General features: G+C 49.5%; 2 protein-coding genes and 1 long non-coding RNA gene across 14 annotated transcripts in view; 1 reads left to right on the top strand and 2 right to left on the bottom strand.

Moving 5' to 3' along the window:
- The window catches only part of TIRAP (TIR domain containing adaptor protein), an 18,303-nt gene extending 4,870 nt beyond the window's left edge, over positions 1-13,433 (bottom strand). For 2 of the 6 annotated variants that reach the window (XM_070782728.1, XM_070782727.1), the window contains exons 1-2: positions 13,178-13,433; positions 11-622 (exon numbers count right to left, since the gene is read on the bottom strand). In XM_070782728.1, coding sequence (XP_070638829.1) covers positions 11-622; positions 13,178-13,433 — 868 coding nt within the window. Of the gene's footprint in view, positions 1-10; positions 623-2,876; positions 3,036-3,240; positions 3,365-5,521; positions 6,693-13,177 lie in introns of all 6 variants that reach the window. The other 4 variants (XM_070782731.1, XM_070782730.1, XM_070782732.1 and 1 more) reach the window with 4 other exon arrangements.
- Positions 12,610-20,840, top strand: LOC139180659 (uncharacterized). Of its 3 annotated transcripts, none has more exons than XR_011564908.1 (3): positions 12,610-12,950; positions 13,799-14,711; positions 15,834-20,840. It is a non-coding gene; the product is annotated as an uncharacterized lncRNA (long non-coding RNA). The 3 variants fall into 3 exon arrangements; XR_011564909.1 differs by lacking the exon at positions 12,610-12,950 and having other exon boundaries at positions 13,586-13,971; positions 14,599-14,711; XR_011564907.1 differs by lacking the exon at positions 12,610-12,950 and having other exon boundaries at positions 13,586-14,711.
- Positions 17,319-25,002, bottom strand: FOXRED1 (FAD dependent oxidoreductase domain containing 1). Of its 5 annotated transcripts, none has more exons than XM_019955018.2 (11): positions 24,804-25,002; positions 22,488-22,708; positions 21,715-21,825; positions 21,125-21,243; positions 20,127-20,221; positions 19,725-19,826; positions 19,286-19,362; positions 18,770-18,930; positions 18,546-18,675; positions 18,203-18,307; positions 17,319-18,001 (listed from the first exon to the last, which is right to left on the bottom strand). In XM_019955018.2, the coding sequence occupies exons 1-11, from the start codon at positions 24,886-24,888 to the stop codon at positions 17,747-17,749; spliced, it is 1,461 nt and encodes a 486-aa protein (XP_019810577.2). In that variant the 5' UTR covers positions 24,889-25,002; the 3' UTR covers positions 17,319-17,746. The 5 variants fall into 5 exon arrangements, with proteins under 5 accessions (XP_019810577.2, XP_070638822.1, XP_070638823.1 ...); XM_070782721.1 differs by lacking the exon at positions 24,804-25,002 and adding an exon at positions 24,363-24,632; XM_070782722.1 differs by lacking the exon at positions 22,488-22,708 and having other exon boundaries at positions 24,804-24,960.
- Between the last annotated feature and the right edge of the window lie 7 nt (positions 25,003-25,009).

Genomic DNA, 25,009 nt, shown 5'->3' with positions numbered 1-25,009 from the left:
CAAAGCTTACACCGCATGACAGCCTCCTTGACTTGGCGGAAGCCACCTTCGGGACCGCGGCCGTCCACGAAGTACATGTATCGGAGCTCGGCGGGGTAGGCGGCTCTGCTGAGGCCGGACATCAGGGGGATGGTGCGGCCCTCGGCCCCGGGGGCCTCGCTCAGCGCCTGCAGCATCTGGTACCTGCACCACGGGTCCCGGAGGAAGCCGGGGGTAATGAGCAGCACGCGGCAGTGGCTGCTGCTCAGCGCGTGGCACAGCTCGGACACGATGGCGCCACCTGGGGTGGCGTCGCGAAGCTGCAAGAAGCAGCGCAGGCTGGCGGCGCCGCCCTCCAGGTAGGAGACCAGCTCCTGGGCGGCCGCCAGGTCCTCCTCGCTGTGGCACACGCACACATCATAGTCCTTGCTCCAGCGGCCGCCGCTGCTGTTGCCGCTGTTGCCGCTGCCGCCGCCACCGTCAGCGCTCCCGTGCGACGGTGCAGGGATGGGAGACACCTCTGAGCTGGAGCCCAGGGATGGGGGGCTGTCCGGTGAGCTCGGGTGTGAAACGTCACTGAGGGCGCTTTCTGGGGAGACGGGCATCTTCGTGGGCTTCCTCGCCAGGGCCTGCCTGAACCAGTCTGCAGTGGAGAGAGGCATTGCTTAGGCTTGGAGTTCTCAGAAGGGGCTTCCTCCCGACCCCACCAGAGAAGAGTCACCTCAGGAGGGACCCCAGTCCGTCTCCCCTGCCCAGCTTCTCACACCAGCTGTTCTGTGTACTGTGTCCATCCCTCAGGACTTGCCCCAAACTTCCCCTTGTCTTTAAAGGTTTGGGAAATACATAAAAACTGGTTGTTTGAACTTCCCGGGTGGCCCAATGGTTGAGAATCCGCCTGCCAATGCAAGGGACACAGGTTTCATCCCTGGTCCAGGAAGATTCCATGTGCCTCCGGGGAACTAAGCTCCAGCGCTCACTCCAGAGCCCGCGAGCAGAAACTACTGGTGCCCACGTGCCCTAGGGCCCAAGCTCCTCTACAAGGGAAGTCACCGCAATGAAAAGCCTGTGCACTGCAGCTAGAGAAAGCCCACACACAGCAACAAAGACCCAGAGCAGCCAAAATAAATAAATAAGCCTGGCAGTTTTATAAGTCAGCGGAGACGTAATACCTGCTTTTCCTACTGTACTGCATATTTGAAAGTTACTAAGAGAGTAGATCTTAAAAGTTCTCATCACAAGAAGGAACTGTAAGGTAATGGATGTTAACTAGAGTTAACTTAGTTAACTAGTTAACTAAGTCTAAGTTAACTAGACTTAGTGTCATGATTATCTTGCAATGTATACAAATGCTGGATCATTATGTTGTACATCTGAAACTAATGGAGTAGAGTATGTCAATTATACCTCAATAATTAAAAAAAAATCTTTGGTATAACAATATGAGAAACAACAACAACTCTAGCTGTTTTACCAGCCTGGTTAGGAAAGACAGCTTTGCCTGCTCCACACCCTTTGGTTTCTGATACACTCATCCTAACCAGAACGTCCCACGAGATGACTAGTCAACCATCTGTGAGTCTGTAAGCAGAATTGTATTAAGCTGGTAAATGTCAGTTAGTCCCCAAACCCACTTTTAGCACTCAGGGGAGGTGGATTTAGATTAAGGGGAGCAAAAGAGAGGCAGGGATTGGCACCTGTTTGGCCATGAGAAATCCTACACGCTAGGTACATGCATGCTAAGTCTCCTCAATCATATCCTACTCCACGACCCTGTGGACTGTAGCCCACTAGCTCCTCTGTCCATGGGATTCTTGTCTGGAGAATCTCCAGACAAGAATACTGGAGTAGGTTGCCATATCCTCCTCCAGGGGATCTTCCCAACCCAGGGATCGAACTCACATCTCTTATGTCTCCCACATTGGCAGGCAGGTTCTTTCCACTAGCGCCACTTGGGAAGCCCTGAGAAATCCTAGCTTCCTGCCAAATGGGGAAAATGGAAATGTGGAAGGAGGTCACTGTCAGAACTCCTGAAGACCTCAGCACTGATTGATTCCAAACCATACTTTGGAGGGCCCCACAGATTTGATTGTGGACCGCTTGCTTTCTGGATGGCTTTAAACAAGCCAGTCAATGTTTCCACTTCCTTATCTGGAAAATGGGTTCATTTCAGTTGTTGTTGAAGGTTGCTGCTGCTGCTGCTAAGTTGCTTCAGTCGTGTCCGACTCTGTGCGACCCCATAGACAGCAGCCCACCAGGCTCCCCCGTCCCTGGGATTCTCCAGGCAAGAACACTGGAGTGGGTTGCCATTTCCTTCTCCATTGCATGAAAGTGAAAAGCGAAAGTGAAGTCACTCAGTCGCGACCGACACGTAGCGACCCCATGGAATGCAGCCTACCAGGTTCCTCCATCCATGGGATTTTCTAGGCAAGAGTACTGGAGTGGCTTGCCATTGCCTTCTCCGGTTGTTGAAGGTTAGAGGAAATAATGCCATATCTGGCATATTGTTGAGTACTCCAAATGATTTCAACTCAGCCTCTCCAGCTTTTGATCAGGACAGAAAGTTTGGTGTTCTGGAAGTGGATTTGTCCTCTCTGTCTGCTCTGCTTATCTCCTTCCTCTGAATGGTTCTGAGTGATTTAGATGACAAGAGACAGCAAGTTAAGTACTCAGCATGGTGGTTTCCAGGCTGGGATGATTAGCTGAGCACACCTGGGAGACCAGTGAGCCAAAATGATTGAAGGCTCCCAGAGGCACACCTCCTCACTCCCCACAGAGCCCTGGGCACTGAGGTCAAGACAGGACCACTCCCCCTGACCATCAGCCTCCTTTGAATCTCTTCAGGGCCTGTGTTTGGGGGCCAGGCAGCCTCCTGGAATTAGGAGTCTGTGTCTACTCACCAGCCATCTTGCCCAGAGGCTTCTTGGACCTGGAGCCAGGAGCCGGGGAGGAGGTTGATGATGCCATCGTGGTGGGGTCCAAACTAACCCCATGAGACCAGGCATTGGTAAAGTGGGAGAAGGGAAGGGCCCCAGTCTTGACCTCATGGAACAGCCATTCTACAAGAGACAGAGAGAGCAGGTCACAAAAGCTGGACCTACCTTACTCCCAGTCCCTGGGCATGGGCTCTGGGAGTTCTTTCTCTCTGGGTGCCTGACAGAGGCTCAGTCTCTAAATGGGTCCCTTATGGGATTAGGGTCAGCCACCACTGGGATTAGAGCTGGTTTCTAGTGAAACCCCAATCTGTGTAGTGATCAGACTTACAGAGTATGAGCTCAGCATGACCAGCAGAGTGACTGTCCTCTGCGCCACCTGGCCAGGGTTGCATTCGGGATCTGGGGAAGGGCAACTGGCAAGCACCTCGTTGTAGGAACTTCTTGTGTAAATGCTGAAATCAGAGAAGAAGGTCTGTTGCTATTTGAACAAATAATTATGTGTCAAGCTAAACAGATATTTTGCAGTAGAAAGCCAGCTCATGTAAGAAACCTTGGAAGACTTTTCCTCCAAGCCTGCCTTTCCCCAAATAACTCCCTCCATCTGCCCCCCAGCCATCCAACCTTTTCTCCCTCCCTCTCTCCCTCAGCTGCACAAAGTGGTAGAGTTTACAGACTCTGCAGGCAGAGTTCCTAGATCTCTTATGAACTGTGGCCTCTGGTAAACTACTTACTCTTGCAAAACTTTAGTTTTTCCATCTGTGAAATACTACAGCCTGCTCAGCATTATTGTGAAGACTACATGAGATGATTTACGTAAAGTGCATGGTATAGAATGCTCAGGAAAAAAATTACTCTGGTAGCTGAGTGGTAAAGAATCTGCCTGCCAATGCAGGAGACACGGGTTCGATCCCTGGTCCGGGAGGATTCCGTATGCCTGGGGCAATTACGCCCGTTTGCCACAGCTGTTGAGCCTGTGTTCTAGAACCCGAAAATCGCAACTACTGAAGCCTGCGCACTCTAGAGCCTGCCAGTGCTCCACAACCAGAGAAGCCACCGCAGAGAAGCCCCAGCACCTGCTCTTCACAAATAGAGAAAATAATAAATAAATGAAAAAATAAAACAATCCAGGGACTTCCCTGGTGGTCCAGTGGTTAAGAATCCACCTTGCAATGCAGGGGACCTGGGTGCAATCCCTGGTGGGGAACTAAGATCCTATATGCCACAGACTTACTAAGCCAAGAGCCGCAACTAGAGAGTCCACATGCCGTAACGAAAGACCCTGTATGATGAAACGAAGACCTAACGCAGCAAATATTTTAAAAAATAAAACAAGCCAGATACTGGAGGGATATAGTCAATGTTTTTCCAAATTCCAGAAGGTTGTTGGTTTACTTTTTGGAGGTGGAGGGAAGGGATTGTCAAAAGGCATCAACATTTATATGGAAACGCAAAGGACCAAGACTACCTCAGATGGCAACTCGCTGTGTTCTTTTCCCACCACAATGACCTAATGTCCCTGATGGCGGAGACTCTTTCTGCTTAGGTTTCTGGGAGGATACTGTGTGGAGCAGAGCCCACCTGATCTGAAACAGAGTCACTGCGATCTAGTGGCTTCTGGAGATGAAGGGTTGGTAGAGGACTGGGCACTAGAGCAAGGACTGCTGTCTCACTATTTGATGGATCTGCAGAGGTCAAGACAACCCTACCCCGCCCTCTCCCCCGCCCACTGCCCCAGGAAGCCACAGAGAAAGGATATGTCTGAATAGACACACTGAGATAAAGAGTTTTCAAAAGTTGAAGAAAGTCTTTCAACGTTGGACAAACATGTTTCATTCGGCTAAATGCTGAACACCCTTATGCCAAGCTGACGGAGAGAAGACAAGAGGTACTGATGATTCATGAAAACATAAAAGTTCAAAAAGAGAACTTGAACTGCAGCAGCAGAGGGCGGGGCAGGTGTTCGGGGGCAGGAGGAGTTGGGATGGGCTTGGGAAGAGGCATGTTTGAAAGAGCAAAGCAGACAGCTGCGAAGCCAGCCAAAAGGACACGAAGATGGGAACATTAACAAAGATGTGTGTTTCTTTTCCTACCTAATATTCTTTGGATTTCAGACCCCCTAAGTGGAGAGGCTGAGGCAGTGCCTAGTAACCACTGTTAGATTTGGGAGTTGTTGGGGGTTTTTTTTTTGCTTTAATTTGCCTGTACCAGGTCTTAGTTGCGGCACATGGGCTCTTGTTCCCCGACCAGGGATCGAATCTAGGCCCCGTACATTGGAAGTGGGGAGTCCTAACCACTGGACCACCAAGGAAGTCTAGGAGTTGCTGTCTCTTGACATCTTCATTTCAACCATTCAAGATGTCCTTCCGCTCCCTGCCCTGCTCCCCGCCCCCAGCCCCCCAGTAGTAGACACAATGCTACTTACTTTTTATCTTAAACATTTTTTCAATTCTGTTTTAATTTGAAAATTCATTATTTGACTTTGACACACAAACTGGAGACTGATTTGATATTTTTATGACAGCTTAAAGGTTCAAAATTGACATAAAACTTTAGTATACTTAACCAATGTAGATTTAAGATTCAGTTTCTCAGTTTCTCAAATTACTTACCCTTTTGACACTAATGCTGATTTTTGGTAGCTGTGTTTTTTCATTGTTTGTTTAAGAAGAAGTCCAATTGCCCAATAGCCACTGGAAGTGGACTGGTATAGGCCCTAGTGACTGACGTTATGGAAAAGTTCAAACACAGGAAACAGCATCTTTGACAAAGGAAAATTGAGCAAGAATGAAGATCAGTTCCATTAACTGTGTACACTGTCTGTTTCCCAGAATCTAAAACCCTACTGCATTTTCCTTGTTTCTTTTCAGTTCTTGTGTGGCCGAGGTTGTGGAGCGATCACTCAGATATGCTTTAATCTTGACAGGCTTTAGTAATAGTCTGGTATTAGATGTAGAAGACATACTTGTCAGGCAGACAAAAAGCTAGTGAACCCAAATCTCCAACTGCAAGTTCTCATCACTCGCTCTGTCTAGTCTCTGATTTGCTCTGTAGTCACTTTTCCCTGTTCCTTTAAACAGTTCATCAAGTAGAAGGATATAGACCTAAATACCTACTTTGTAGATAATTACAAAAACTTGATAGAAAATTAGTAAAGAGCTTCTTCAAAACAAAACCAAAAATAGTAGCATGTTACTGTCAGTGTTATTAGAATACTTTTTCAATATTATAAGAAGAACTTAGAATGTGAGGTAAATACTATAAAGCTCCACTGAATAAAACCCAAAGTGTATTAAGTATTATTCAATATCTAACTGGTCTCCAGTACCTATTGTATAGGGAATGTACTGAAACCTATGAAGATATATGATTATGTATCTTATCCAATTCATATTCCATTTCTGTTAAACAGGAAATATTATCTGTGGAAGACGGCACAGTGGTCCCCCAAAGACATCCACATCCTAATCCTGGGTGAAAATAAGCTACCTTACTTGGAAGAAGCAGACTTTGCAGATGATATTAAGGGTCTGGAGATAGGAAGATGAGCCTGGATTATCTAGGTGGGCCAGTGTAATCACAGAGGTCTTAGAAGAGTTAGAAGGGTCAGAGTGAGAGGAGATGTGACAGCAGAAGCAGAGGTCGGGGTCCTGTGGGGCGCCTCTTCAAGGAGATGAATTCTGCCAACGTGGGGCTATCAGCAGGAACGCGGCACCCTCCAGAAGTCGGAAAAGGCAAAGACCTGGATTCCTCCCTAGCAACTCCAGAAGGGATGCACGGCATCTATAAGATAACAAATGTGTTCAGTACGAATCCACTGTTTGTGGTACTTTGTTACAGAAGCAATGGGAAAGTAATACACAATCTTTGATTGCATGTGAGGCTACTGAATAGAGAGAGCATTGACTCTAAGTGCTAAAAACTGGTCTGCTTAAAGGTCTAAACTGTTCGAGGGAGTTTTTCACTTCTTTGATGGATATAGTGTCATCTACACTTCATCTGATCTTTGACTTCAAAATTAAGAACATTGGTTTCAAAGGCTCAAACGCTTGCTGAAACGCTTGTCAGGACAGGATTCATTAGAACTTGCAGGACAATGTCCCTTAAAGTGCTGAAATTATGGGACTTTCTTGGTGGTCCAGTGGCTAAGACTCCCCGCTTCCAATGCAGGGGGTCCAGATTTGATCCCTGGTCAGGGAACTAGATCCCACATAAGAGTTCACTGAATGCTACAACTAAAGATCCTGCGTGCTGCAACTTAAGACCTGACGCAGTCAAAATCAGTATTTTTTTTAAAGTGCTGGAATTAACTGTTAATAGCTTGACAGACACAGGTAAGGACACTAAAGTGGCCCCAGTGTTCACAACTGTGAGCACGGACAGGACATATAACTTCTTACAACCGGGTATGGCGAAGGTTGTAGTATGTCACTCACCTACTACGTTACTATGCATATGGTGCGTGTGTGTGTGCAAGCATATGTTTATAAATGTATCAGTTCAGTCACTCAGTCGTGTCCGACTCTTTGCGACCCCATGAATCGCAGCACGCCAGGCCTCCCTGTCCATCACCAACTCCCGGAGTTCACTGAGACTCACGTCCATTGAGTCAGTGATGCCATACAGCCATCTCATCCTACATACATATATATATCATATAATTAGTAACATGATCATGTGTGTATATACATTTATACTTATTGATACATACATATAGTATGTATATTTGCTATATAAGATGTATATATAAATATTTAGATACTTATATTGTGTGTAAATATTTATATACATATATTTATAAACAATATAAAGATATTTATATTATGTATAATTTATATATAATAGCAAATATACATACTGCATGTATGTATCACTAGATATAATGAATACCTATTGATGAATAGATAATACACAATATATGGATATTTTGTATTAATACAGATGTATGTGTGTGCATGGGAGTGGGTGTAAAAGTCCATCTTATCAGACTGGAAAGAGACTCCTTTGCTAACTTGGGAGTTTCCTATGTCATGAGAGAGTCAGGTGTCAAGGAACTTCGGGCAGCCTTGAGAAGCCAAGAGTGGTATCCCACTAAAAGCCAGCAAGAAACTGACCTCAGTCCTACAACTTCAAGGAGATGAATTCTGCCAACAAATAACCTGAGGGGGCTTATTAGTGGTTCTTTTCCCATTTGCGTCTCTGATGGCACCGCAGTCCTAGCTAACACCTGGACTGCGGCTGGGTAAGACCCCAGCAGAAGACTCAGGCAAGCCTTTCCCCAGCCCTTGATCCACAGAAACTTTGAGGTAACAGATGGGTGTTGGCTTAGCTGCTAAATTTGTAGTAATTCGTTATGCATCACTAAAGTGAACACAGGGACCAATCACAAGGAAGAGTTTAAAAATGCCAGTTCCTATGCCCGACCCCAAATCCACTGAATCACATCTCTGGGAGGAAGACTTGGGAACCTGGTTTTTAAACAAGTACCCCCAGGAATTCCCTGGCAGTACAGTGGTTGGGACTCAGTACTCTCAATGCTGAGGCCTTGGTTTCAATTCCTGGCTGGAGAACTAAGATCCCGCAAGCCGCATATTGTGGCAAAACAAACAAAAACCAACCAAGCAAAAAAACTGAAATCACACACACACACACACAAAGCCAAAAAAACAAAACACACACACACACACAAATACTAACAAAAAACTCCCAAATACTCCAGGATTCTGATGCACCTAAAGATTGGTCTAGTGGGCTGCAGCAGTGGTTCCCAAACAAAGCTGCATGTCATTATCACCAAGAAAACTTTAAAAAAATATAGCTACCAGACTTCTCTGGTGGTCCAGTGGTTAAGAATCTGCCTGCCAATGCAGGGGACATGGGTTCGATCTCCTCTCCAGGAAGATCCCACATGCTGTGGGGCAGCTGAGTCCATATGCTCCAAGCACTGAAGCCTGTGCACCCTAAAGCTGGTGTTCGGCAATAAGAGAAGCCACAGAAACGAGAAGCCCATGAACCGAAACTAGAGAGTGGTCACCACACACTGCAACTAGAGAAAGCCTGTGTGCACCAACGAAGACCCAGCACAGCCAGAAATAACAACTAATTAAGTTAATTTAAAAGTAGCTACCTCTGGAAATTCTTATTCAATAAAGTGGAGCCTGCAAATTTGTAGTTTTTAAGAGCTCTACAGGTAATTCTGACACAAGGAACCACTTGTCTCGATGTATATAAGCAGTGGAATAATTGAAAAGTGCCCAGCAAATCTTGGGATTGATTTTGTGAAATAAATTTCAAACTACTAATTTCGCTATAAAGTCAGATTTAAGATGGGACTCTAGCAGGCAGAAAATAGTCATAGAACTCTGGGTAATTAACTGAAGTCTTATAATCTATATTAAACTAAATCTTTTTGCTGAATATATAACAAAGTACAAATGCTTTCAGCACTACATTTTGTAAATTTTGAAGACTTTTAAACATAGCTCAGTCGGTAAAGAATCTGCCTGCAATGAAGGAGACCGGGGTTCAATTCCTGGGTCAGGAAGATCCCCTGGAGAAGGAAATGGCAACCCACTCCAGTATTCTTGCCTGGAAAATCCCATGGACAGAGGAGATTGGCAGGCGACAGTCCATGGGATCGCAAGAGTTGCACATGACTTAGTGACTAAACCACCACCAAACATGTCAAGGGCTTCCCTGGTGGCTCAGTGGTAAAGAATCTGCCTGCCAATGCAGGAGACTCGGGTCCAGTCCCTGGTCTGGGAAGATCCCACAAGCTAAGAAGCAACTAAGCCTGTTCGCCACAACTACTGAGCCTGTGCCCTAGAGCCCCGGAGCTACAACTACCAAGCCCACAGGCCACAACTACTGAAGCCCAAGCACCTCCATACTCCATAAGGGGAGAAGCTACTGCAGTGAGAAGCCCACGCACTGCAACTAGAGAGGAGCCCTTGCTTGTCACAACTAGAGAAAGCCCGCACAGCAAAGAAGACCCAGCATAGCCAAAAATAAATAAATAGCAAGTCAAATTTTTCGTGTGTGTGTGTGTGTGCATGTGTGTATAGAAGCGGCCGCTATTTTATTTTTTTATATTTTGACTGTACAGCCTGTGAGATCTCAGTTCCCAGACCAGGGATGGAATCTGGATCATAGCAGTTAACAGTGATGAATCCTAACCACTAGTCAATGTACCAGGGAACTCCCTAAATTATAAATCAAAAGCATTGTGACTCTGGTTGTTAAAATCTAAAACCTTAGCTGTATTTCAGTCACGTAGGAATATATCTTACTGACCAAACATGAATGGGAAGTATTTTAATGTGTTGCTATATTTTGTCAAATGTAGCAAACTGGTCTTTGGAATACAGTTCCTAAGTTTTAAAAAACTCCCTTTGTTTTAAAACTATATCCTAAAGGTCCTTTTAAACTAAAATGATGTGAATTTACTTTTTATGTGTTTTGCCATAGGTCTCATGTAAATATGCAGGCATTGAATGTAATATAGACTGTGGTAGCAATGAATTTAATGATGGATTCGGTTTATAAATTATGCTTTTATACATTAGTTTCCTTTTGAGCTTTCAAAATGATTGCTTTTTATATATTTTTGAAAAAGGCTTGGGGGTGGGGAGGTCAGATATAAAAATAAAACCTAAAATTTTTAAAGAGGAACTTTGAGAGGACTTCCACTACCAGTATAATAAAGACAGTATAAAACAACAGTAATTAAGGCACAATAATATTCATATACAAGGACAGACAAATGGAAGAATAGGGTGTTGAAAAACAGACCCACGTCTATATATGCTCTTGGTTTATAACAAAGCTGACATTGCACTACAGCGGGAAAGGTGGTCTGGGCCAATTTAGACCGCCTTGTAGAACCAAATGAATCTTGACCCACATACTCCAACATACTAAAAAAGTAATTTCAAATCGATAGTAGGTATACATGAGAATCCCAACAAAGCTTTTAGAAGAAAATATAGGCGATTACCTTCCTATGATTATTTTCCTGATTTTTAAAAACTGAGATATAATTGACATCTAACATTGTACTAGTTTAGGTGAACAACATAATGATTCAATTTATTTAGATATTTAGAAATGATCATCACAATAAGTCTAGTTAGCATCTATTACTATATACTTACAATTTTTTTCTTGTCCTCAAAACTTTCAAGTACTACTGCCTTAAAACTTTCAAATACAGTATTATTAACTGTAGTCACCATGCTGTTCACTACATCCCAGAACTTCTTTATTTTATAACTGGAAGTTTATACCTTTTGACCACCTTCACCCATTTCGCACACTCCCTGTGTCCCCAATAGGTAACAATTAAAAAAGAAAAAAACTGGACATAAATAATAGAACCATAAGGGAAAAAATGATAAACTGGACAATGTTAAATTGAAGAACTTCTTTCTTCAAAAGACATCATCAAGAGAGTGAAAAAGCAATCTCCTGAGACAGAAAATATCACATATCCAATATGTTTCATATCCATAATATTTAGGAACTCTTACAAACTGGTAAGGAAAAAAGAAATAACGTATTGGAAAAACAGGCGGCACAATCGAACAGACGCTTCACAAAAGGATATCCAAATGCCCAGCAGACATGAAAAGATGCACAACTTATTAGTCATCAGAAAAAATGCAAATTAAACCTCAGTGCAACCCGATTTCCCCCTCACTCAGCAGGATGGCTACAATGAAGAAGACAGACAGTATCAAGAACTGGTAAGCACGTGTAGAAACAGGAACTCATACACTGCCTGTAGGAGTGTAAACTGGTAGAGGGACTTTGAAAAACTGGCGCTATATTCCACTTCTAGGAATATACTCAGCAGAAGCACTTACACATGCTCACCAAAAGACAACAATAAGAACGCCTCAGCAGCACTATTTACAACAACCCCACGCTGGAAACAGTCCGTATCCATCAATCTATGTATCCAGTAGAATGTAGAAATAAACTGGGGTCTATCCATACAGCTCAAAATTACACATCAATGAAAATAAATGAACTACCAATAAATGCATGCATGTGTACTAAGTTGCTTCCGTCATATCCGACTCTTTGCGACCCCATGGACTGTAGCCTGCCAGTCTCCTCTGTCCATGGCATTTCCCAGCCAAGAATACTGGAGTGGGTTGCCATGCCCTCCTCCAGGGGATCTTCCCGACCCAGGGATTGAACCCGCATTTCCTGCATTGCAGGCAGATTCTTCACTGCTAAGCTACCAGGGAAGCCCCACCACTAAATGCAACAAGAGTTAATCAACATATTGAGCACAAAGCATCACACACAAAAGTACAGAAGTATGACCCTAAGTTTCCAAAGTTCAAAACCAAATAAAATTATTTATGATGTTAAAGCCAGGGTAGCAGTCACCTTTAGGTGAAAGTGATTGGAAGACATCTCCCCCAAAAGGGCATCTGGAGTGTGAGTGATGTTTCATTTATCCTGCAGTGACGCTAGGTACGCTGTACACTTAAGATCCAGGCACTTTTCTCTGTGTAGGTTGTACTTCAATTTTTATAAAAGGTTTTAAAACTAACTAGACCGTGACTTCCTCTGATAGTGGGTCATTTCTGACTCTCCGTAGCCCCTGGGTCAGCTCAATGAGTGTGTACCCAATCCTCCAGTCTCTTAGCTGCACTTGGCTGGGTGTGGGTGTTTCCTAGTGTCTCCAGGTGGAGGACAGGGGGCTGACTCTGCTCGCTGAGTACTGTCACACGATGCGCAGCCCATGGCCTAGGTTCACGAAATGACTGTGGAAGGGATCCCCCCTCATAAACCCTTACCCTTAAGTAAAGCCCTGCTCTTGCTGAAACATTGTCACAAAGGCCATCAGAGGAGAGGCTGCGAGCAGAGAAAGAGGCGGGGAGACTGGAGGGAAAAGAATCTAGGTTCAAGACGGAAGCCACCTGACCGAGCCAGGCTGCGCAGGGTCAAGGACTCTCTGCACGAGCTTCTTGGCGACAGAGAAGGTGACAGCGCTCTCCAAGGGCGTTTTCACCCCGTTTCCGCCGTGTGAGTGCTACGGGCAGCCAGGTGAAGGGGCGGAGAGGGAATGATAGCGAATCCGGCAGAGGTGCCCCAGGGAGGGGACGGGCAAGTCCGGGAGCGGGGACCGGGGATCGGCCGCTAACTGGGTCGGACGCGGGCCTAAGGAGGGTCTCCACTGCCCGCGGGGGTCCTGCCGGCCCCGCCCCCTGCTCTCCCCGCCCATCGCGGCCCGCGGGGCTCCGAGCGCTCACCTGCTCCTGGGTGCGCCGGGCGCCGCCTTGGTGCGACCAGTGCGGGGCGCGGGCTCCGGCCCGAGGCCGTCCGCCCGTCCGGGGGAAGTGCCTTCGGCTGCCCGCTGCCCCGGAAGCGCGGAGGCGCCAGGCCCCGCGGCCCCTCCTCCGCCCGCCGCTCCCGCGCGCGGAGCCGGGCCTGAAGGGACGCCCTGCCAGCCGGCGGCCAAGTCCTCCGCGTCCGCGTCCTCGGGCCCACGGGGAGGATCGCGGGCATCCGCGCAGCAACTGAGCCGGCGTGAGCTTAGCGAGGTCTTTCCTCCCGAGTTCCCCGAAACCAGCAGCGGAACTTGCAGGCTCGGGGCTGTTCTCTGTCAAACAAGGAAAGTACCTTTGATTCACTCATTTGAGTCCTCTCAACACCCTACCAGCTGAGCCACAAGGGAAGCCCAAGAATACTGGAGTGGGTAGCCTATCACTTTTCCAGCGGATCTTCCCGACCCAGGAATGGAACCGGGGTTTCCGACCCAGAAATCGAACCGGGGTCTCTTGCATTGCAGGCGGATTCTTTACCAACTGAACTATCAGGGAAGCCCCAACACCCGGCCAGGGAAGCGTTTATACCTTCTTTTTTCTTTTCAGGCAAGTGAGGAAAATGATGCCAGACTTTTCCAAAGGCCAGGCACAGTCGGGTCGGTGGTAACAGCGGAGAGGCAGGCAACCCCCCAGGGCGACCGGGCCTGCCATGCTCCCCTGAAGTTCACGTTCAAGCCCAAGTACACTGCCGGGCACTGCCCTGCAGGCACTAAAGCCAGGTCTAGTGAGATGGGCAAACGGTGGCGGTGGCGAGTGCTGGGTTAAACAGTGAAGGGACATCTCTTTGGGATGTTGATGGACGTGTGAAGCAGCAGCGGGGGATATAGGGAGTGACATTTTCTGAGCTTGTTTCCCTCTGGAGGGAATGTCAGTATCTTCCTGAGCAGTGTTCCTTGGCATGTCCGTGTGGGAAACCCTCCTACTGCTGTGCACCTGAAATGCTGGAGGGTGGAGGTGGTTGAATAGGGCCAAGGTGGAGGAGACTCTTGAGAGTCCCTTGGACTGCAAGGAGATCAAAGCAGTCAATCTTAAAGGACATCAGTCCTGAATATTAGTTGGAAGGACTGATGCTGAAGCTAAAGCTCCAATACTTTGGCCACCTGATGCGAAGAACTGACCCTGATGCTGGGAAAGATTGAAGGCAGGAGGAGAAGGGGATGACAGAGGATGAGAGAGTTAGATAGCATCACTGACTCAATGGAAATGAGTTTGAGCAGATTCTGGGAGACTGAAGGACAGGGAAGCCTAGGGTCTGCAGTCCATGGGGTCGCAACGAGTCTGACTGAGCAACAAGGAAGAAGATGCATGACCTCTCTTTCAATCTGACTTTCTACTTTTCTCAGCAGCCAGCCAAAAGGACTTAGTAGGAATCCTGGGAGGCAGTGTGCTGTAAGGTGGTCCAGAGGGGCTCTGGTGTGAGATGCTGGGGTTCACATCCAGGGCTCATCACCTGCTGGAGGTGAGACCTTGGGAACGTGCTGGGCCTGTCTAGGTTCACTTTCCTCATGGAGATTATGGTATCTGGTTCCCAGTGTTGTGGGGAGTAGATGAGAGATGAGATTAAGCCCATCAGCCAGCTCCCCCAGTGCCCAGGTGTGCAGGAAGGGTTCCTTTTACTCTGCATGGAGTGTTTACCTCTGCTTTCCCTGCCACCCATGGGTCCCCTTCTCCCAGGGTGTCCTCCCCTTTCCCATCTCCACTCTTCAAACACCACCACTTCTGGCAAGGGTCATTTTTGCAGCTTGTGCAGGTTGTCTTAACCTGCCCTTTCCACCCCCTTACCTCCAATACATCCTAGTACCTTGTTATTTGAACCTTGTGTTCAAGCAGCTAGTCTCTGTTAGACTGAAAAGTCCCTGGGGCCAGGGATGGATCTGCCTCCAGCAGGAGCAGAGAGAGGAGCTCAGGCAAACACACTGAGAGCCAAGGATAGGCTAGTCACACTTGGTATTGGGGCAGAGGTGAAAGCTAGGGGACTGTGTCCCTCACAAAGGGAAGACAGACACCAGGCTAATTGCAGTCCTGTAGCCTAAATAACAGAGAAGGCGATGGCACCCCATTCCAGTACTCTTGCCTGGAAAATCCCATGGATGGAGGAGCCTGGTAGACTGCAGTCCATGGGTCGCGAAGAGTGGGACATGACTGAGTGACTTCACTTTCACTTTTCACTTTCACGCATTGCAGAAGGAAATGGCAACCCACTCCAGCGTTCTTGCCTGGAGAATCCCAGGGACTGGGGAGCCTGGTGGGCTGCCGTCTATGGGGTCGCACAGAGTCGGACACGACTGAAGTGACTTAGCAGCAGCAGCCTAAATAAAGCCCCACAGGAGTGCAGACGGTTATTGTTGGTCAGCTGCTCAGTCATGTCTGACTCTTTGCGACCCCATGGACCACAACAAACTCTGGAAAATTCTTAAAGAGATGGGAATACCAGACCACCTGACCTGCCTCTTGAGAAATCTGTATGCAGGACAGGAAGTAACAGTTAGAACTGGACATGGAACAACAGACTGGTTCCAAATAGGGAAAGGAGTATGTCAAGGCTGTATATTGTCACCCTGTTTATTTAACTTATATGCAGAGTACATCATGAGAAACACTGGCCTGGAGGAAGCACAAGCTGGAATCAAGATTGCCGGGAAAAATATCAATAACCTCAGACATGCAGATGACACCACCCTTATGGAAGAAAGCAAAGAGGAACCAAAGAGCCTCTTGATGAAAGAGGAGAGTGAAAAAGTTGGCTTGAGGCTCAACATGCAGAAAACTAAGATCATGGCATCCAGTCCCATCACTTCATGGCAAATAGATGGGAAAACAGTGGAAACAGTGGCAGACTTTATTTTTCTGGGCTCCAAAATCACTGCAAATGGTGACTGAAGCCATGAAATTAAAAGACGCTTGCTCCTTGGAAGAAAAGTTATGACCAACCTAGACAGCATATTAAAAAGCAGAGACATTACTTTGCCAACAAAGGTCCATCTAGTCAAAGCTATGGTTTTTCCAGTAGTCATGTATGGATGTGAAAGTTGGACTATAAAGAAAACTGAGTGCCAAACAATTGATGCTTTTGAACTGTGGTGTTAGAGAAGACTCTTGAGGGTCCCTTGGACTGCGAGGAGATCCAACCAGTCCATTCTAAAGGAGATCAGCCCTGAATATTCATTGGAAGGACTGATGCTGAAGCTCCAATACTTTGGCCACCTGATGGGAAGAACTGACTCATTGGAAAAGACCCTGATGCTGGGAAAGATTGAAGGCAGGAGGAGAAGGGGATGACAGAGGATGAGATGGTTGGATGGCATCACCAACTCGATGGACATGAGTTTGAGTGAACTCTGGGAGTTGGCAATGGACAGGGAGGCCTGGCGTGCTAGTCCATGGGGTCGCAGGGAGTCGGACGTGACTAAGCGACTGTACTGAATTGAAATAGACTGTAGCCCGCCAGGGTACTGTCCATGGGATTTCCCAGGTGCCATTTCCTCCAGTGGATCTTCCCAACCCAAGGATCAAACCCATCTCTTATGTCTCCTGCATTGCAGGTGGATTCTTTACCATCTGAGCCACAGAGGTTTCATTCCTGCCTTCCTAACAAGTGCAGCATTTGCGGTCCTGGAGGAAGTAGCTGCTGGAGGAGGAGCCAGATGAAGGCCTTTTTCCTCCGACCGTAGGTGGGGGTGTCTGTACAGAAGGAAGGGTGAGTGGATACTGGACACTGAAGGAGGCAGCCTCATAGGGTTAACACAGATACTGGGTTCAGCTTGCCCCATCCCTGCCCCCTGCCCCTGGCAACTTCCTTCCTGTGTTTCAGCGAGAGTTTGTTGCGTTCATTCCGCGTTCAGGTGCCTCTTCCTCTTCTGCTCACTTGATAAGTCCTGGCGCTTACCTACCCTCTACTCAGGGGTTCCACTGGCCACCCCCCCACCCCCGGCCCCCGGCAGCACAACTGCCCTCTCCTCCCTCCCTCTCCCAACGGATGATCTGGGAGGGCCACCGACTAGGGTGCTGTTTCAAAAACGACTGCCATTAGGTGAAAAGACGAAGGGACAGAGGACTGCTAAAAGGAAAGAGTTAATCACATTTATTGATCAATACGGAGGATAAACAGAAAAGTCAACAGACCTAGGCCAAGCTGCCCCAGGTTGCTTCTGGTCTGGGCTCTGCTGAGAGAGGCAGAGGCAGTCTCTCTGGTTTGGTACCAGGAAGGAGCCAGTCCTGGGTCCTGATGCTCAGGTCCCCTGAGGTGTTCTGTCCTGCTGGGCTACTGGTGGGAGGCATCAACCTGGGCCGTGATCAGTCCTGGGGTCCCGCCCCATCGTTCTCCATTAGCATGGGCCTGGGCCCATATGGGGCAGGGCGCCCTGGAAGAGAGGCGGGTGGAGGAGACCCTGGCTTGGTGCTGGGGAGGCCCAAGCTGTGAGGAGGTATGAGCATGGCCAGGATCAGAGCCCAGGGTGACACAGTGGGTGGTGGGCCTGTGAGGCACTCCCGAGCTCAGAGGATACAGTGTTCCTGGGCCTTCTCTCCAAAGTAAAAGCGGCTGAAGAGGAAGGGGCTCAGGTTGATGGTCTGGAAGTGGCCCTCCAGCACCATCTCGGCCACAGCCCGCCCCACGGCGGGGGCCTGCTGGAGCCCGTGGCCACTGAAGCCCGTCGCAAAGTACATGTTGACGACAAGGGGGTGGGGGCCCACCACGCCGTTCTGGTCAAAGGTGTTGTAGTCATAATAGCCAGCCCAGGCACTCCGGACCTGCGGGAGCACGAGATATGGGGCTCCTGGGAGGGCTGCCCATGCACCCTACCTCAGTCCCAGTACCCTCTACCACCTCCGAGCAGGCCCACGGAATAGTCCTCAGCCATTGTGAAGTGGAGGCCCCTGTTGTGTGGGGTGGGTGGCAGGCTCTGGGAGCAGGCCCAGAGGCTCCAGGGTCATCTGTCTCAGTCCAGTTACCTTTAGAGTCTCAAAGGCTGGTACCCTCTGGGCCAAACGGGGCCACACCTTCTCCTGGAAGAAGTCGTAGTCCACTTCCAGGTTCCCTGGGTCTGGTTCCTCCTCCTGGTAGGGAGAGGTGGGGACAGGGCTGACGTTGTCCAGGACAAGGGCAGATCCAGACGTCACCGACCTCTTTAGTTGGTCCCCTTGGTGGGCAGGGGCTGGGGGGGAAGAGACCCCAGTTCAAAGCCAGAGGGGACTGTGACATCAGTTCCCGCGTGGGGCCCTCCAAGGAAGCCTGACTCCTGAGCGACACCCGCTCTCCGTCTCTTCGCCAGCACCCTGACCGCACGGAGCTTACCTCTGTGGGGCTACAGCTGCCCACGTAGTTGTTGCCTAATCCTTCCCGGCGGAAATAGGCTCCACTGGGGTCTGCGACGAGCGGTGCCTCCAGGCCTGGTCCCTGGGGGCAGTGCCACAGGTACACATACCTGCCGTGACCAGCAGCGTGAGAAGTGGCGAGAACAGTGACCCCCCACCCCGACCCTCGTGTAACCACCCCCTGAAGAGCCCTGGAGGAGTCACCTTTTCCTCGGCTCCACGGGCAGCTTAGTGCCCTGCATGGTACCCGGCGGCCCGTTCCCAACACCAGCCAGCTCTGCTATTTGGCCAGACCAGGCCCCCGCTGCATTGACCACTATGGCACACTCCACAGGCTGGAACTCCTGGCTGTGGTCCATCTTCACCTGCGGACCCCAGCCTCGGTTTACCCACACGGGAAGCGGGTAGAAGACGATCAAAAGGACAGGCATGTGTAAAATAGCCAGCGAGTGGGAAGGGACTATGTAACACAGGCAGCCCAGCTTGGCATTTTGTGACAATCAGAGGAGTGGGATGGGAGCGGGGAGGGAGGATCAAGAAAGCAGGGATATAAAGAATTATGACTGATTCGCGTTGTTGTATGCAGAAACCAACACAATATGGTAAAGCAATTTTCCTCTATAATTAAAACAATTTAAACAAAATGCATAAACACAAGGACAGTCATGACTTTCCTCACTATGCACTTCGCTAAGGGAGGCCCCTAGGCTGAGAACTTACATGGACCTCATGGATCCTTTTCAAAGTCAACTGCTCCCCGCTGGCAGTCTCCATGTGGCTGGATGAAGAGATGAAACCTGCAGAAAAAGGGAAGAAGATAAGTCCTTGAGGGCTTGAAGAGGAAGGAAATGGAGCTTCTACTGGTTCCCTAAGGACAGAAAGCTGGAGGCTAGGAGCTGTCCCACAGGCATTGAAGCCAAAAGGGACAGGGCAGCCGGGACGAACTTGGCCACACAGGACAGGATGATGCCGGAACTTCAAGCAGCTCACGAGTCATGGAAAAATCTGCTTAGGAGCTGGAGGTGGGATGCTCAGGACCAGACCCGGGGAGAAGCCCCCACTCCCCTTGCTCAGCCTGTGTGTGCAGGCGAGACCCGGTGTGGGCTGGCCTCCCCGCCGCCAGAGGACATAAGCCACGGGCACCGGGCCTCAGACTCACGCGTCACCTCTCCTTGGCAGAAAAGGACCCCCATGGACTGTAACTTTCGCCGAAGCCCCTGGAGCAGACACCAGGGGTCAAACCAACCCTCGTTCTCCAGCCCTGTGAGGAGAAAGAAGACTCGTGAAGGGGGCCTAGGACCTTCCTCTCCTGTTGTCTTTCCCACACCCTTTGACTCCTCTTCAGGGCTCGTAAGCTGGGGAATGTCACACTGATCGACTGCACCAGAGCTGGATCCTATGAAAGGACAGAGCTGGCCTGGCCCGGGGCAGGTCCTGCTGGCCAGGAGGGAGGAGCTGTCCCTCCTGGGACAAGTTCCTCCTTGACTTGGCTGCAGGGCGCGGAGACCTCTCACCCTGAGGCGCCCCTCAACCTCTGAGCCCCTCTCCAAGCAAGGCTCACCGTATGATGCCAAAGCCACTCCCTCTGTGTTGATCCAGGGAAACTTTTTCTGAAGCTGCTCCGGAGACATCAGACAGACTTTGGCTCCTTCCTGCCTGGAGGAATGCGTGGGTCTGCGCATGTGTGCTCAGTGAGCATGTGTATGGGGGGCGGGGGAGGAGGGAGAGAAGGGGGGCCTGGCTCCACAGTCAGCTCACCCATGCCACTCTTCCTTGCTGCCTGGTCAAAAGTCCAGCCTCTGCCCTCCCTTTCCACTCTGACAGCCTAGACTCCCTTTGGCCACACCAAGCCCCCTGCCCCCCGCCAACTGTTCCCTGTGCTTTCACAACAGGGAGGGTCACTCTGTTCTGCTCAGGGGGCCCTTCCCGTCCACCTTCCAGTACAGTCCTGCTCACAACACAACTGTCCCCTCTGCAACCCTGATGCCCAAAGGCAGCATCACAGGTGCCCAAAGGACACACGAGCCGGACGAGGCAGTCTGGTTCGAATCCTGGTGCCACCACCTACTAGCTCCGGGTGCCTCAGGTTCCCCACGTGGGAAATGGGGATGTTCTGACAACTAAATGCGTTAATGTCTGTGATGCATTTAGGATGTGACTTGACGTCACTAGTCACAGTCATAGAGCCATCTGGTGAAGATGCCTGCTCTTGACTGGCTGGTCATGAGACCCCACAGCCTTTGACACGAGCCCTCCATAAAGCCTACGAGTTCTACTTTCTGGCTGTTAGAGAAAACACTTGTGGATTCGTGGGACTTGGTAGAAGGGATGTGTCCTGGGGGGTTCTCATTGCCTGGGAATTTAGGAACCACTGTGACAGCGACTGTCCGTGTCTGGATACAGCACTTAGCACGGGACACTGGAGGTCTGCCCATGTCCATCCTTCTGACAGACTGAGCTCCTAGGGAGCAGGGCCTGTCTCATCAGCTCTGTCACCCTGGCCTCTAAGTGAGTCAGAGGGTGCTGAGATGCAGCGCGGAGGCCGCGCCAGGCGCCCACCTCTGCATTTTCACGTTGCGTTCCATGATCGCAGCCCCCTCCTCAGAAGCCAGAAGGAGGTAACCGGAGGGGTTGAACTGGAGGTCTAGGGGAGGGTCATCGACCACTGCCAGGTACTCCTGTGTGCAAAGAAAAGCTCGTCCAGGAAACTGACTTCAAGAAGGGAGGCAGTGGGACTTCCCGGGTGTCCAAAGGCTAAGACTCTGAGCTCCCAATGCAGCGGGTCCAGGTTCAACCCCTGGTCACGGAACTAGATTCCACATGCCACATCTAGACATCCCACAAGCTGTAACTAGAGATCCTGCATGATGCAACAAAGATCAAAGATTCTGCATACTGCAACTAAGACCCAGTGCAGCCAAATACATAAATATTTAAAAAAAAAAAAAAGGGAGAGGGAGCTTTTCTGGCTTTCTTACCACAACCCTCAGCTCAGTGCCCTAACCCAGAGAAAAGCCCCCTCCAGGCACTGCCACTGGGAAGAAAACTGGTGTTTCCAACTCCTAGCTGCCCTGTCTCCCCTGCCAGCAGGACTGCCCCCCTCTCTGGGCTAAAGGAGGGGTCGCCACCCCCACCCCCCCCAATCTCACATTGATGTTCCGTAGAAATTCGGCCGAAAAGAGGGAGAGCTGGACGTTCTGAGGCAATGAGAACTGCTGGCGAATCCCGCCCACGGAGAGCACGGTGGAGGCCCGGGCATACTGCGGAGATGAGAGAAGGTGAGGCGGGCCCTGTCCCGTGTGAGAAGAATACTGTCGTGGAGGGTGAGAGTCACATGTCCAAAGTTGAAGGGGCGTCCTACCCTCAGGTTTTATAATCTAAGAGGAGCTGAAGTGAACAAACCCAAATGAAGGCAGTGAGAACAACGGTCATTAAAATCCTTATTAGGATAGGTACAGAGCAGAGGATCAGTCATCAAAGGGCGGGACACCCTCATACAAAGTTACAAAATGGTAATGGCCCTGAAGTCCAAGGCTGGAGACTGACTTTTGGTTCTGCTAACTGGAAAACAGAAGGACATGGCCAATGGAGCAAGACCTGTGACTAGCCAGCAGTGGTAAACAGGAACAATTAAAACACAAAAACCTCAGAAGCAATGAAGCCTGCAAGGGGTTTGTAATAACTGTTTGCGCTGATTACAGCTGGAATGCAGGCCAGACCTCTGCAATCTCAAAACACACAACAATTGTGAAATTTGCTTTCAAAAGCAAAAACCTTACTGTCAAGGTCACTAGTTTGAGAAGAACCTGGGGCTGTTTCACAACAAGGGCCAAAGTCCTGTCCCTTCAGAGATTTCAGCCTTTCTTCTCCTCCCCTGCCCCTGACTCTGAGTTGCCAGACTCTGCCCCACCTCAGACCTCACCGTGTGGTCCCGCTCCACCACCAGCACCCGAATGGCACCTTGCTGCTTCTCCAACCTCTTCAGCCAGTAGGCCACAGACAGGCCAAGCACCCCACCCCCAACAATCACCACATCTGAGCGTTCGGGGGGCAGGTGGCTGGTGTCATACAGTGGGTTCCAAGCCCCGCCAGGGAAGATGGACTGGATCTTCTTCTTGATCTCCGACACCTTTCCATCCCAGTCTGTGGGATGCAGTTATGATCAGAGAGGGCCATGCATCTCCTTTCCAAGAGGCGGGGTGGGGTGTGTGTATATCGTGGTCAGAAGATGGGCACAGGAAAAGGTGGGCTAAACTGACACTGAGTTTTTAGTCCTCACAAGGTCAGCTGGCACCCAGCAGCATTCCACAGCTTTGCCTCATGGTCTCTGTGCCCAAGTCTCACTTCCTTTGAGTGCATTATACTAGCTCTGCAAGATTCAGCTTCCTAAAGTGAACACTCTCTACTCTCTCCCTAGGCCAGGGGACTTACACATTTCTCTCCTGGGCTTCTGGACGAATAAGTCCTGGCACATCTAGAGCCACAGGGCCCTCAGAAGCATGGACCTCTGAGTGGCACCTTCTCCTGGATATTCATCACCACCAGCAAATCTACACGCACATCCTGCCTGTTATCAAGTTCTTATGGCTTTGCCTCTTAAATCTCTCTCCAATCTGTCCCCCTTTTTTTCCCCATCTCTACCACCACTGCCCTGGACCAAACCACGATGATGTCTTTCCCACGAAGGCTGTTAAGAGCTCCCATTTCCACTCATTCCCCTCTTGTCCTACCCCCCAACTTCTTTCCTATATCACAGCTTTGTTGTTGTTGTTCAATAGCTAAGCCATGTCCGACTCTTTGCAACCCCGTGGACTGAAGCACGCCAGGCCTCCCTGTCCATCACCAACTCCCACAGGATGCTCAAACTCATATCCACTGAGTCGGTGATGCTATCCAACCATCTAATCCTGTTGCCCCCTTCGGCTCCTGCCTTCAATCTTTCCCAGCATCAGGGTCTTTTCCAATGAGTCTATCACAGCTAGAATGACCTCTTCTGAATATTAATCTAATCAAACACTCTTTTGCTTAGAACCTTCCATGGCATTCCATCACTCTAAGGACAAAGGTTCAAAATCTTTCACGTGGCCTGTGAGACACTGCCCAATCTAGCTCTTGTTCACCCCAGAACCCTCCAACCTCACCCCTTCATTTCTGCCACAGAGGACTTACACAGGTGTTCTCTCTGCTTTGAAACTCTGCGCCCACTTCTTTGCCCAGTTAAGAATCCTTGGTTCCTTTTGATCTCAGCTCGGTTATCATTTTCTCAGGAATGCCTTTCCTGACCTCCCCTAGACTATGCCAAGTAATCCTGTTATTATCTCATAGCTATCTCATAGCTCAGTGAACTGTTCTTCTGCAACATGCAGCACACTTGCAACTTTGAACTCATCTGTGATTGCTTCATACTGCGCTATGTCTATCTTCTCCACCAAATCTCCAGCCTAGCACATCCTAAGTGCTCAATAAATGCCTTGAATACATGAATCTTTTTGTCTTTCACACCAAGCTCATAAATCTCCAAGTCTCCTGTCACTGTCTCCAGTCCCAAGTTCAAACTCTTCTCAGCATTCGAGTCTTTCTTTGATCTGGACTTAACCTTACCCATAATTTCATACTACTACTCAACTCTCTATCCGGATGGCCTTTGCTAATTCCTTGCACGAAAACGATACTTCTCTAACCTTTGCTCAGTTCTCCAGAACCTGGAGTTCACACTTTCCTTGAGCCAGTAAACACCATCTTTCAAGGCTGATCTCAGTTCCCAGCCGTTCCATGTATGGCTACCAACACTACCTACTGGCAGTGCAGGACATCGTCCTAGTTGGCTTCTCTTCAGTTTTCAACTGGTCTACGAAGCCTTCCCTCTCCAGCTACACCTCAGACACCTCCAGGACGTGTATCGAATCCTCTCTCTTCTTTCCTCCTCACGGCCACAAAACAGCATCCTGCGTGCAAGCACGACTTCATTAATTTCTGTGCAACCAAAGAATCAGCCCGGCTGCAATTTTGGTGGCAAACTCAGGCATAGAATCATCTGGGATATGTCACCTGAGAAAGGCAACTCTGGGATCCATACCCCTGTCCAGGCTCTACAAGCTCCGGCAGGCAAGGTTACCCCCTACTCCGAGGGACCCACTGTCTTCCCAGCGTGAGCTTGGATTCTGAGTCCTGAAGGTCACAAGGCTGGAGACTGGGGACACCCCAGAACCACGATACCCTCCGCTGCCCTCAACTTTACCCAGAGTAGAGCCTCTTCTGTATGTGCCTAGCCCCCGTCCGGAGAGGCACGGGCCCAGGCGGAGCCGCAGCGCCCTCCGAAGCATGGCCCTGCTGTTGCTGGCCGCTAGGAGAGCAGCACCCTACCCGGGTACAGTCCCAGCCTGCAGTCACTACTACGCGACGCCAGTCGTTCATTCGAGCACTCCCATTGCCAGCGACGCCACG

This window comes from Bos indicus, chromosome 29, assembly GCF_029378745.1.
Source record: "Bos indicus isolate NIAB-ARS_2022 breed Sahiwal x Tharparkar chromosome 29, NIAB-ARS_B.indTharparkar_mat_pri_1.0, whole genome shotgun sequence".
In the NCBI taxonomy this organism is placed as follows: Eukaryota; Metazoa; Chordata; class Mammalia; order Artiodactyla; family Bovidae; genus Bos; species Bos indicus.
Note: the sequence above shows the minus strand (reverse complement) of the source record. Positions and strands in the feature narration are given on the sequence as shown.

Excerpts from the sequence above, each read along its gene's own strand:
- FOXRED1 (XM_019955018.2), bottom strand. The coding sequence starts at position 24,888 with ATGCTTCGGAGGGCGCTGCGGCTCCGCCTGGGCCCGTGCCTCTCCGGA. Across the intron at positions 22,709-24,803 it reads CAGAAGAGGCTCTACTCTGG|ACTGGGATGGAAAGGTGTCG; the intron begins GTAAAGTTGAGG and ends TGCATCCCACAG. Across the intron at positions 18,931-19,285 it reads AAAGGATCCATGAGGTCCAT|GTGAAGATGGACCACAGCCA; the intron begins GTAAGTTCTCAG and ends TGGGGTCCGCAG.